Source organism: Sparus aurata, chromosome 1, assembly GCF_900880675.1.
Source record: "Sparus aurata chromosome 1, fSpaAur1.1, whole genome shotgun sequence".
Lineage (NCBI taxonomy): Eukaryota > Metazoa > Chordata > Actinopteri > Spariformes > Sparidae > Sparus > Sparus aurata.
In genome coordinates this window covers 6009875-6022538 of record NC_044187.1, presented here as the reverse complement: position 1 = coordinate 6022538, position 12664 = coordinate 6009875, and the positions used below count along the sequence as shown (strand labels likewise).

Below are 12664 nucleotides of genomic sequence, written 5' to 3'. Positions count from 1 at the left end.
GACTCCAGGTGAACCAGTATATCTCCCACCTGGTTGGTTTGTTATGAATCTGAACTTGTACGCAGCTGAGTCGCTCTCTCTCAGGTCTGTGATTCTCAGAGTGCAGCTCTTCTCAGAACAACTGTACTCAACACGATCTTGATAATCTGAGTCTGTTTTCAGATCCACATGTTGATATCTTCTCTCTTTGGTAAACCAGAATGTTTCCTTAACTTTAGTATCACCACCATCTATTCTGGATGGGTATGTGTAGGTGCAGCTCATGTCCACTGTTGATCCTTTTAAGGCACAGATCTTAGTAGAGCTGTAAGTCACTCCCCAGTCATCCTGACTCTGTATCACTGTAACACAGAGAACAACAGAAAACACAATGACACTGAATAACTTCAGTTAACAATCAGTTAATAAGACAAAAGGTGATCAAACTACCAATATGATGTGGAGGAAAGGTAACATGGACGTGCTTCAAAATCCTCGATTATCAGACTAATTACTGTCATCAACAGTTCTTAATCATGCGTCAACAAAAAGTCGTCCACACAGAAAATTAATAAAAACATATTTTACACTTTTCTGTGATGTTGAAGAAAAGCTGTACAAAATACTCGTGTTACTCCTCCCACATGGTAACTTCCCTTTGATAGGCACTTTCTAAATAATGCTTTAAATAAATAACACTTCATGACTTTGTATGTTATTTCTGAATGACACCAGGATGAACACAAACAAAGGAAGAGTGGAAGATGTGAACATGCTTTCTACAGTTAAACTCAGTGTGCACCCAGTCTGAAGGTGCAGTGAAGTGAACAGGAATGTATTGAACCTGTGACCTTTAATGCAGTTTACTGACCAGGATAAGAGGAGAAATAGTATTGATTAGAGTCTGTGCTGTTCTTGGTCAGTTCTCTCTGTTCACTCTGTGATCAGGATGCTGCTGAGGTAAGTGTGAAAACTACAAAAATAAAAGCAGAACACTGAGGTGTCAAACTGCTTCAAGCAGCTATGATGTAATGATAAGCTGTCTGCATATAGCATGGAAACATCACACTGAGGTCAGACAGCACTAACAGAACTAGCAGGGAGTGGTGCGGATGTACGATCATATACAAGAAGTACAGTCAGTTTTTGGGGTTTTACTGTGAGAACAATATCCCTCCAAAAAACTTGACTGTGATAAAAGTAGCTGCAGATACAAACTAATCGTCCTCCACATGAGCTGCTGCTTCTGCAGCCAGGGTCGACTTTAGAACACATTAAACAGGAAGAGAAGGGAAAAGTTCTGAAAACCCAAAATATTCTCAGTTTACAGCGTGTAAAAGTGCTGAGCACACAGCTACTTCATGCAAAAGTCCAGATTCCCTCTTTAAATGCAGTAAATGTAACTGTACCTGACACAGAGAGAAGGAAGACGACAAATCCACTCACTGCTGCAGTTAAACTCATATCTGCTCCTCTGATCTCTCTGTGAGGTTTCAGAGACAATAAAACATGTCAGCAGACAAAATAATGATGCACACAGAAGGTTTACAGTATCAGTCACATCTACAAACAATTCTACTTACAATGAAGACGGACGCCGTCTTGAAAGAAGCAGTTCCTCAGTCGTCAGTGAGCAGAAGACAGATCTCACGCTCTTAAACCACTAGATGTACTTCCTCTTTAGCTTATTAACATACATGACGTGCCAAGTGCGAGTAAACACCCACATCGTACTAAAGTTGTGTTTAACACACATAGTTCAAGATGACTGGTAGGATCTGATGAGGAAACTCAATGGTTTTTTAATGACTTTGGCTCATTTAGGTGGTTTAGATTGATAAACTGTGTCCAACATGTAGATCGTGATAAAATCAAAAAAGTGTCACCTAACTTTTGAAAAACAACAGCCAAACCTCACACTGTGCAGAGAAACAGAACTAAACTACCTGCATGGCTACACACCACTGAAGGTAAGAGAGAAAGTGTCTTTATGTAATTTGGGTGAACTGACCCTTTAAAGCAGACAGAGGAGGAAGCACTCACAGTGATGAAGCCTGAATGTGCCACACTTAAACTTCCCCACTAGAGGGCAGTGAACCATCAGAGATACTGAATCAGGAGCCTGAAACAACATTTTATCCTCCATCACTGAATGTTACATTACATTCAGATTTACTTTATTTTCATATTTTATCACTAAAACTTAATTTTAACTTGTTTACACTGGACATCTAATTTATGAAGCATCACAGGTAGAAACTGTGGTTCAACAGCAAGGTGAGGACCCTGCTAAGGACCCGGGATTCTGCGTTTATGTCTGAGGACCTGCAGGCCTACAAGCAAGCTCAGCGAAGCCTGAGGAGAGACATCAATGAGGCCAAACGCAGCTACAAGCAGCGCATAGAGGAGCACTTAACAGCAACAACTCCAGAAGCATGTGGCAGGGGAGAAAGACTCTGACTGGCTATAACGACAGCTACACAGCCACCAACTCCACAGACCGCACACTGTCAGACTAACTCAACCACTTCTTGTCTTGCCTTTGACAGCCGGATTGCTGCTGACACACACCCTGCTCTACCAGGGAAGGACAACGCCATTCAGCTGGACCAACATCAGGTCAGATCCACCCTGCGTAGAGTCAACGCCAGGAAAGCAGCTGGTCCAGACGGAGTCACCGGTAGGATTCTCAAGTCCTGCACAGACCAGCTAGCTGAGGTATTCACCACCATCTTCAACCTCTCACTACTACAATCTGCAGTCCCCACCTGCCTGAAGTCAGCCACCATCATTCCAGTCCCAAAGAAAGGTACAGTGAACTGCCCTAATGACTATCGCCGAGTTGCTCTCACTCCCATAATCACAAAATGTTTTGAGAGACTCATCCTCTCTCACATTAAATCTGCCCTCCCTGCTGACCTGGACCAACACCAGTTTGCCTATCGAGTGAACAGATCACCAGAGGATGCTCCACTCCACACAGCCCTGACACACCTGGACCAGCCCAACACGTATGTTAGAGTGCTGATTGTGGACTTCAGCTCAGCATTCAACACGGTCATCCCCCATAAACTAATCTACAAACTGAGCAACCTGGGCTTAGGCAGTTCACTGTGCACATGGATACTGGACTTTCTTAGCAACAGACCACAACACATCAGGATGGGAGGCCACACATCATCCACTCTCATCCTGAACACTGGCACACCACAGGGATGTGTCCTCAGCCCACTCCTCTACTCCGTCTTCACCCATGACTGCTCCCCCATCCACCCCACAACACCATCGTCAGATTTGCTGATGACACGACCATCGTAGGACTGATAACTAATAAAAACACGTCAGCCAACAGGGAGGAGATTCAACATCTGACAGAATGGTGTTCTGAAAATAACCTGGACTTAAACACCTCGAAAACCAAGGAACTGATTCGTGGATTTCTGGAAATCCAAACGCACAGAGCTCTCTGCCCTCTACATGCACAGGAGGAGGTAGAGAGGGTAGACAGCTTTAAGTTCCTTGGGGTTCACATCTCGGCCGACCTCACCTGGACCACACACATCTATCATCAGGTGGGGAAGACCCAACAGAGACTTTACTTCCTCAGGAAGCTGAAGCACGCTCACCTCCCTCAACACCTGCTGACCAACTTCTATCGGTCAGCGATAGAAAGCCTCCTGACCTACTGCTGCATGATGTGTTTCTCCAGCTGCACAGGACAGGACAGGAAGGACCTGCAGCGGGTGGTGAGGACAGCGGAGCGTGTCATCAGGACGACACTACCCCCTCTCAGAGACATTTACACTGGCCAACTCAAAAAGAAGGCCAGCTGTATTGTTAAGGACCCCACTCACCCCGGACATTACCTGTTCTCCCCCCTGCCCTCTGGGAAGAGATATAGATCCATCAGATCTAAAACAAACAGACTGAAGAACACTTTCTTCCCACAGGCAGTGAAATGCACATTTTTTTTCTAAAAACAATGAAAATAAAAATCAATTCTACTCTAGTGATTGAGTTCATGAGTCCATAGTTCAGAGTAGTGATCAAAACCTTTACGCCCTTTATAATCAGGGTGTTGCATAAGCCTGGACTTTTATTCTGAAAGGGCTTCACATTTAGTGAACCTGGATCTACTCTGCTTCATTCAATCACCCCTCATGTATTTAATCAAACCTAGTGGAGATGTACGGCTCAAATATAAGTTCAGGTCCTCCTCAGTAAAAACTTTCTCTGTGCATCTTCATATCAGCAACATCCCAAATCATCAAGAACCATTAAACTGTGGCACATTTCATTCTTATGGACACAAAATGTGAGCAATAAGCCAAAGCTAAAGGACAGAGTTGAATTTATATGTCTGATATCTGGTGAACAAATAATAATCTCATAAATTAACAGAAGAATAATTAGTTCAAAGCTGAAGTTTAAACATTCTGCACACTAATGTTTCACCTACAGAGCTGTCCAACACCTCCTTCACTTGTTGTGGAAGCTGGCTGTTGATTTGACTCAGCAGCAGAAACAATTGGAAAATGTAACATCTGTCAAAGTGTTTTACTACTGGACTTATGTTTGGTGTTAATGTGTGAAAATATAAACTGTACATGAAGTAAAATGTGATGCTCTCAGCTCACAGTCTCACTTTGAACTCACTTTATTGGCTTTGTCAGCCAGGACAGGTGAAAACCCAGAAGCTGATCAGAGACTTTTCAAATATTATTTATTATTCTGTAGAATTTCAAAATACATTTTGTTTAACATCTCATCAATGTCTATAAAATAACTGACTGTACATGTTAAAATAAGCTCTCACAGTTTAAGCAATAAGCTGATGTGAACAATAAATCATGTCTGACAGCTGGACATGATTCAGTTGAAGCTGCCGACTCCACGTTCTTCTAAACTTCCTGCTACATGCTGCTGCTGACTGTCTGTGCTGCTGACTCCTACCTGCTGCTGCTACTGAAAACTCAACATGAAAACTTTTGGAGCTGAAGGTAAATGTGTCCACTTCCCCCACATCCTCCACAGCCTCACTCTCCTCTGTGATATTTCAATGTGGTACTTCTTTGTGTCCATCAGGTGAGTCCTGCCTCTGGTTCAGCTGCATCTGAAGAGAATCACAGAACACATGTGTAAAGTTTTAGTTGTGACTGTGACTGTAAATCTAAAGTCGGGATGTTTTATTGGATGCAGGAGTCTCTAACCTGACTGGACTTCACAGCATGTCTTCCTGCTGCTCTGTGTCTTCTGTCTGTGCTGCAGTGAAGTCTGAGACGTTCTCATAAACAGGACAAGAGTCCAACTGATGAGGAGAGACGACAAAATGAAGCTCAAAGGACCTCGTTCATGAACCGACATCAAATCAGATCAGTCAAGTTATTATAACTGTGATATAGAGGAGGTTTGTCAAGACGGCCTCTCTCTCTGTCTCACCTCTATCATCTCGACAGATTCTTGTGGTTCAGTGGTGGAGCTCAGAGTTTTCTTCTTCCTGGATCGAGTCCAACAACAACAACAACAAAATTCAACATTCAGTAACTCATATCACTAAAACTAAATGAAGTCTGAAGAAGAAAATAAAAGAGCAGATGGATTCTGATTGTTTCACCTCGTCCACAGACTCAGGAGAAGAAGAGGAATCAGCATCGAGACCACCACAGTCAACCTGATGATGTTCATTATCATTGTTGAATTCACTAGAAATACACACAGATATGTGATAAGAATCAATAAATCACTTTTCCAGGTGATGCTGTCTGTTAATCAGTCAGTCAGAGTCCTCCACCTCTGACATGATGGAGGTTCCTCCCTGAACACAGCTACAGAAAAACTGTCTCTGAACACAGACAGGAAATGTTATTTTCTCTGCACCAGTTATGAGTTGTTACATATTAACATGTTAATCTGGTCTGGTGCAGTAAACAGGTGTGTGTGCAGGTGAATGAAGATAACTCACCTGCCACAGTCAGATGTACGGTGGTTTTGTTTCTTCCTCTTCTGTTCTGGACTTCACAGTAATAATTCCCACTGTGTTCAGCTCTGAAGTCAGTGATGGTGAAGATCTGTCCTGATGCTTTTGGTGAGTCTTCATTCTCCTTGTACCAGGTGTAATTAGCTGCTGGGTTAGCATCACTGCTACAGGTCAGAGTCACTGAACTGCCCTCCACTATCTCAGCAGAGGGACTCACTGACACAGAGGGAAGCTTTGGAGCATCTGGAGGGGATGATTTAACAAGTCATAAAATCAGCCACACATTGTGAACACTGAATGATCTCCATCAACAACCGCTGGAGCTTCTCAGTGAACTATAGCATCAGACTGTGGATGTGAAGCAGACAAAGCTTTCAATCATGATTATCACTCACATTTGACATCAATAGAGATGTATTCAGACGTCCTCCTCCCCAGCTCGTTCTCAGCTGTACAGTAATACTCTCCAGAGTCAGAGGACTGGATGGAGCTGAAGACAAGCTGTGGTTCTTTACTGAGAGGTTGAAGGTCTGGATCTCCATTCTTCTTGTACCAGGTGTATTTAGCTGCTGGGTTAGCATCACTGCTACAGGTCAGAGTCACTGAACTGCCCTCCACTATCTCAGCAGAGGGACTCACTGACACAGAGGGAAGCTTTGGAGCATCTGGAGGAGATATGAACATATGTAACATTAATTTTGGATGCAGATGAGTTTTCACAGTGAAGTTTAACAGTTGTCATAAGTTGATTTACATCAGCTGCAATCTACTCACATTTCACATTAACATAGATGTATTTAGACGTCCTCCTCCCCAGCTCGTTCTCAGCTGTACAGTAATACTCTCCAGAGTCAGAGGACTGGATGGAGCTGAAGACAAGCTGTGGTTCTTTACTGAGAGGATGAAGGTCTGGATCTCCATTCTTCTTGTACCAGGTGTATTTAGCTGCTGGGTTAGCATCACTGCTACAGGTCAGAGTCACTGAACTGCCCTCCACTATCTCAGCAGAGGGACTCACTGACACAGAGGGAAGTCTTGGAGCATCTGGAGGAGATATGAACAAATTTAACATTAGTTTTGGATTGCAGATGAGTTTTCACAGTGAAATTGGATATTTAATTGTTTATTATACATGGTATTATATTCCTGGTTAGCACAAGCTACAAAATCCATATATATTATATTTCCTTTGCTGCAGTCAGAGCTTCCTCTACATTGGTGTCCTCCAGTGAATTTATTGTACAAACTGATGATGTTGGTTCTGTAATTTAATCACTTTCTACAAACTGAAAAAGTTGCCTTGTAATCAAATCCAGTCAGCAATTTTGTTTTCACGTATCTGGTGAAACAAACTACTAATATATGAACATCATTTCTCAGAGACAGAGTTGATAACAGGACTCTGGACACATTTGATGTTGGATGTGTATTTATGTGTGGCAGCATCTGAAACTTTAGAGGTGGTTTTCTGGATCAATGAACATCTGTGCAGATCTGGAAACAGTTTGTAAATCAAACATCATTTCATCATCTACTGTAGCTGCTCAGTGAACAACAGCAGCAGACTGTGAATGTGAAACAGGCAGAGCTGGAGAAAGTGCACGATCAGCAAAACACCTGACTGGGTAATAAAGTTTTAAAAAGTTGTCATTAGTTGATTTAAATCAGCTGCGTTTTACTCACATTTCACATTAATAGAGATGTATTCAGACGTCCTCCCCAGCTCGTTCTCAGCTGTACAGTAATACTCTCCAGAGTCAGAGGACTGGATGGAGCTGAAGACAAGCTGTGGATCTTTACTGAGAGGATGAAGGTCTGGATCTCCATTCTTCTTGTACCAGGTGTATTTAGCTGCTGGGTTAGCATCACTGCTACAGGTCAGAGTCACTGAACTGCCCTCCACTATCTCAGCAGAGGGACTCACTGACACAGAGGGAAGCTTTGGAGCATCTGGAGGAGAAAACATGAACACATTTGACATTAATTTTAAAATTGCAGTTCAGTTTAAGATGAATAACAGAAGAAACACAATGAGGAAATATTAGTTATAAAGTAGGTGGTGTAGTTTGATTCAACCCTTTGCAACATCTGTTAAATAAAACTAGTGGCTGTGTTTTTATCAGAAATCAGAGATAACAAATTAATTAATAAAAGTGTTAACAAAAGATAAGAACAGATAAACATGGAATCACTGTGAGTTTTTTATAAATCAAAAAGAATTTACATGTTAAAGACATGAAGGTAAATCTTGTTTTACATAATCTCCAGTGTGAGCTGATATTTAACTGTTTAATTTTGCAGACAGACAATGAAAGATAATTTATGCATCATGTCTACAATCTCATGGGGCTGTGATTTGGTTGTTACCCAATTCTGAACAATGAATCACCAAATACCACTGAATTACATGTAGTTAAGGTCCAGTACAACAGGTCGGCTCAAAAGGCTCCACCAGGTGTTATTTTAGTGAACGACTGTAAGTAAACTCACACAGTGGAGGAGAGCGGAAGTTCTCATGTCCTCCTACAGCACAGGAAAACCTTTCTGTAGGAGTGAAGTAGACTGAATAATAAGAAGATGTTTGTCCCTGAATGATCCGTCCATTCTTGTACCAGACGTAGTGAAGACGACCAGATGGAAGACAACTGCTGTGACACTTCAGCACTGCCCAGAGTTCAGAGGGATAGACATGTAAGCTGTTCACCCTCACCTGCAGATCTGAATATGTGAGTAAGAAACAAAAGTCTTCATTTTAGACTGAATGTCAACACACAGACAAACACACACGCCCACACAAAGATATTGCAACATAGAAGTTGATAAATATTCAGGTGAAAATTTTACCTGTGATCCTCAAAGTGACTCCAGGTAAACCAGAATATTTCCCATCTTGTTGGTTTGTTATGAACATGAACTTGTACTCAGCTGAGTCGCTCTCTCTCAGGTCTGTGATTCTCAGACTGCAGCTCTTCTCAGAACAACTGTACTCAACACGATCTTGATAATCTGAGTCTGTTCTCAGATCCACAGGTTCTTTTCCACTCAGTTTAGTAAACCAGAATGTTTCTTTAACTTCAGTATAACGGCCATATTTCCAGGATGGGTATCTGTAGGTGCAGCTCATGTCCACTGTTGATCCTTTTAAGACACAGATCTCAGTAGAGCTGTAAGTCACTCCCCAGTCATCCTGACCCTGTATCACTGTAACACAGAGAACATCAGAAAACACAATGACACTGAATAACAGAGGAAAATTATATACATAAAAATGCGGCTCAATATAATTTTTGATATCATATTCCTGGTGAGCACAAGCTACAAAATCCATATATATTATATTTCCTTTGCTGTAGTCAGAGCTTCCTCTACATTGGTGTCTTTCACTGAATTTGTGGTACAAACTGATGATGTTGGTTCTGTAATTTCATCACTTTCTACAATACTGAAAAAGTTGCTTTGTAATCAAATCCAGTCAGCAATTTTGTTTTCATGTATCTGATGAAACAAACTACTAATATATGAACATCATTCCTCAGAGACAGAGTTGTTAACAGGACTCTGGACACATTAGATGTTGGATGTGTATTTATGTGTGGCAGCATCTGAAACTTTAGAGGTGGTTTTCTGGATCAATGAACATCTGTGCAGATTTTTTAAAGTTTTTAAAAATCATTAGTTGATTTAAATGAGCTGTGTTTTACTCACATTTCACATTAATATAGATGTATTCAGACGTCCTCCTCCCCAGCTCGTTCTCAGCTGTACAGTAATACTCTCCAGAGGCAGAGGACTGGATGGAGCTGAAGACAAGCTGTGGTTCTTTACTGAGAGGATGAAGGTCTGGATCTCCATTCTTCTTGTACCAGGTGTATTTAGCTGCTGGGTTAGCATCACTGCTACAGGTCAGAGTCACTGAACTGCCCTCCACTATCTCAGCAGAGGGACTCACTGACACAGAGAGAAGCTTTGGAGCATCTGGAGGAAGTTTGAACATGTATATTTTTTAACACATTACAAAAAATGGACTGATTAAATTGTTTTTGTTTCTTTTTGATTGTCCCCATTTTCACAGCAGCTGTTCATGTTGTTGACTATAATGGGAACTGACAGTCAATAACAAGCTGTTAGAAATGTTTAATTTCCAAAACCTTTACACATTGTTATCCATACTGTACATGCTGGTTGTGTTCAGGTCCTGTTTGCAGAGTCCTGACAGTGTGAATGTTGCTTCTCCTCTAGTTGTAACAGTTTAACTTTATCCAGTTACATATAATTCTGCTACATCTACAACTTTTAGAAGCCAGTGTGTCTGCATGTCTTTTTCCTGATACAGTGGATCAAACTCACAGACTGGAGGAGAGCCGTAGTTCTCATGTCCTTTCAAAGCACAAGAGATGATGTCTCCAGGATAAACCCGGCCTTTAAAAGAAGATGTCTCCACCCCTGTGACTTTCTGTCCGTTCTTGAACCAGACGTAGGAAAGACGACCAGCTGGACTGCAGCTGCTGTGACACTTCAGCTCTGCCTCAGTATCAGACTGGTGGACTGTTATTCTGGTCACCTGCACCTGCAGAGCTGGATATGAGAACAAGAAACAATATTATTATCACTGGTTCTAACAGAAATCACTGATAGATGTACACACACGACAACACAACAGTTACTATTCCTAGAACTAGCAGTGAACATTAGTGCCAACACAACAGTAATTATTACACAAACTCATGATGATCCATCATTTTCAACATGTTCACTGTTTCTAAATGTTCTATGTTGATGTTTTACATCAGTGTGTGTTCATCAGTACCTGTGACAGTAAGAGTTGTACCAGGTAAACTACTCCTCCACTCAAACCATCTGTTGTGAATTTGAAGTGATACTGAGCTGAATCACTCTCTGTCAGGTCAGTGATTCTCAGAGTGGAGCGTCCTCTCTCTGATTCAAGGACCTGAACACGACCTGCAAACTGGGAGTCTTCACTAAGGTCCTCAGGCTGTGAAGGACTCTGCCACTGATGAGACGTTCAGGACTGAACCAGACTTTAGATCTGATAGTTTCATAACTGCTGTACGTGCAAGAAATGTCCACTGATGATCCTTTGAAGGCACAGATGCTTCTGTCAGTGTAAATCACTCTGTTGCAGGTTTGACCATCAACACCTGAAAGATAAAACAAAGTTTGGGTCATTTTAAACCAGAGTTGATGAAGAGTCACAATGAAGGTCTCCATATTAAAATACATGTAGTTATCAGACTCCATCAGCTGGTGTTATGTTAGTGTAGTAAACTCACACACTGGAGGAGAGGGGAAATCCTCATGTCCTTCAACCGCACAGGAATAACTGTCTGCATAATTAAAGTTTCCTGAGTTAGTAGAAGATGTTTGTGACTGAATTTGCTGTCCATTTTTGTACCAGATGTAATAAGAATGAGAAGGTAGACGACAACTGCTGAGACACTCCAGCTGTGCCCAGCGTGTAGAGACATGTAATCTCTTCACCTTCACCTGCAGATCTGAATGTGTGAACAAGAAACAGAAGTCTCCATTTCAGACTGAATGTCAACACACACAAACACACACACAAAGATATTGCAACACAGAACTTACTAAATATTTAGATGAAAATCTTACCTGTGACCCTCAAAGTAACTCCAGGTGAACCAGTATATCTCCCACCTGGTTGGTCTGTAATGAACATGAACTTGTACTCAGCTGAGTCGCTCTCTCTCAGGTCTGTGATTCTCAGAGTGCAGCTCTTCTCAGAACAACTGTACTCAACACGAAGTTGATGATCTGAGTCTGTTCTCAGATCCACAGGTTGTTTTCCACTCAGTTTAGTAAACCAGAATGTTTCTTTAACTTCAGTATCAACACCATCTATTCTGGATGGGTATCTGTAGGAGCAGCTATGTTACTGTTGATCCTTTTAAGGCACAGATCTCAGTAGAGCTGTAAGTCACTCCCCAGCCATGCTGACCCTGTATCACTGTAACACAAGAAGACATCTGCTTTGATCAATTCACAAAGACAAATCATTTTACATAGAGTAGTAACACAAAAGATGTTACCCCACACATGTCAACTTCCCTTTTCTGGTAACTGTCTACCTCCTGATAAAAATAATGGTTCATGGCTTTAATATGGTTTCTGAATGGAATGAGCCTGAACACAAACAGAGAAGACCAAGTCTGAGCTTAGTTAGTCATAGTCAGTGCAAAAGAAGAGTGGAAGATGTGAACATGCTTTCTACAGTTAAACTCAGTGTGCACCCAGTCTGAAGGTGCAGTGAAGTGAACAGGAATGTATTGAACCTGTGACCTTTAATGCAGTTTACTGACCAGGATAAGAGGAGAAATATTATTTACTAGAGTCTGTGCTGTTCTTGGCAGGGTTGGGAGGGTTACTTTAAAAATGTAGTCCGATACAGTTACTAATTACCTGTTAAAAATGTAGTCAGTAATGTAATCCAAGTACCACAATATTAAAGTAATGTAACTTGATTACTTTAAGTTACTTTTGGATTACCTCAAAACAAACGCAAATAAAGACTTCACATAGTCTTTATAGAACACATAAAGGAAATTAAAAATGTAATTAATTGTAGGGTATGTTAGATTTATTCAGTTTTATTCATTGACTACTAACTATTCAGCTGTATTCAAGAATTACATCACATATTATAATAATAATAATAATAATCATAATATA

The 12664-nt window shown here is 41.3% G+C and overlaps 2 protein-coding genes and 2 long non-coding RNA genes across 4 annotated transcripts in view; 3 read left to right on the top strand and 1 right to left on the bottom strand.

Moving 5' to 3' along the window:
* LOC115588307 (B-cell receptor CD22-like) overlaps positions 1-12664 on the top strand; it is a 342428-nt gene that overhangs the window by 119004 nt on the left and 210760 nt on the right. The gene's annotated exons all lie outside the window — the stretch shown is intronic.
* Positions 1-12664, top strand: part of LOC115587743 (uncharacterized) — a 232600-nt gene that overhangs the window by 84863 nt on the left and 135073 nt on the right. The window lies entirely within an intron of this gene.
* LOC115587750 (uncharacterized) overlaps positions 1-12664 on the top strand; it is a 219348-nt gene that overhangs the window by 84073 nt on the left and 122611 nt on the right. The gene's annotated exons all lie outside the window — the stretch shown is intronic.
* Positions 4777-12664, bottom strand: part of LOC115587224 (B-cell receptor CD22-like) — a 41280-nt gene continuing 33392 nt past the window's right edge. Inside the window, exons 9-14 of the mRNA XM_030426932.1 lie at positions 7640-7906; positions 5942-6199; positions 5594-5681; positions 5419-5476; positions 5190-5287; positions 4777-5092 (exon numbers count right to left, since the gene is read on the bottom strand). Of these exons, the coding sequence (XP_030282792.1) occupies positions 5201-5287; positions 5419-5476; positions 5594-5681; positions 5942-6199; positions 7640-7906 (758 nt within the window). The 3' untranslated portion in view covers positions 4777-5092; positions 5190-5200. The remainder of the gene's footprint in view (positions 5093-5189; positions 5288-5418; positions 5477-5593; positions 5682-5941; positions 6200-7639; positions 7907-12664) is intronic.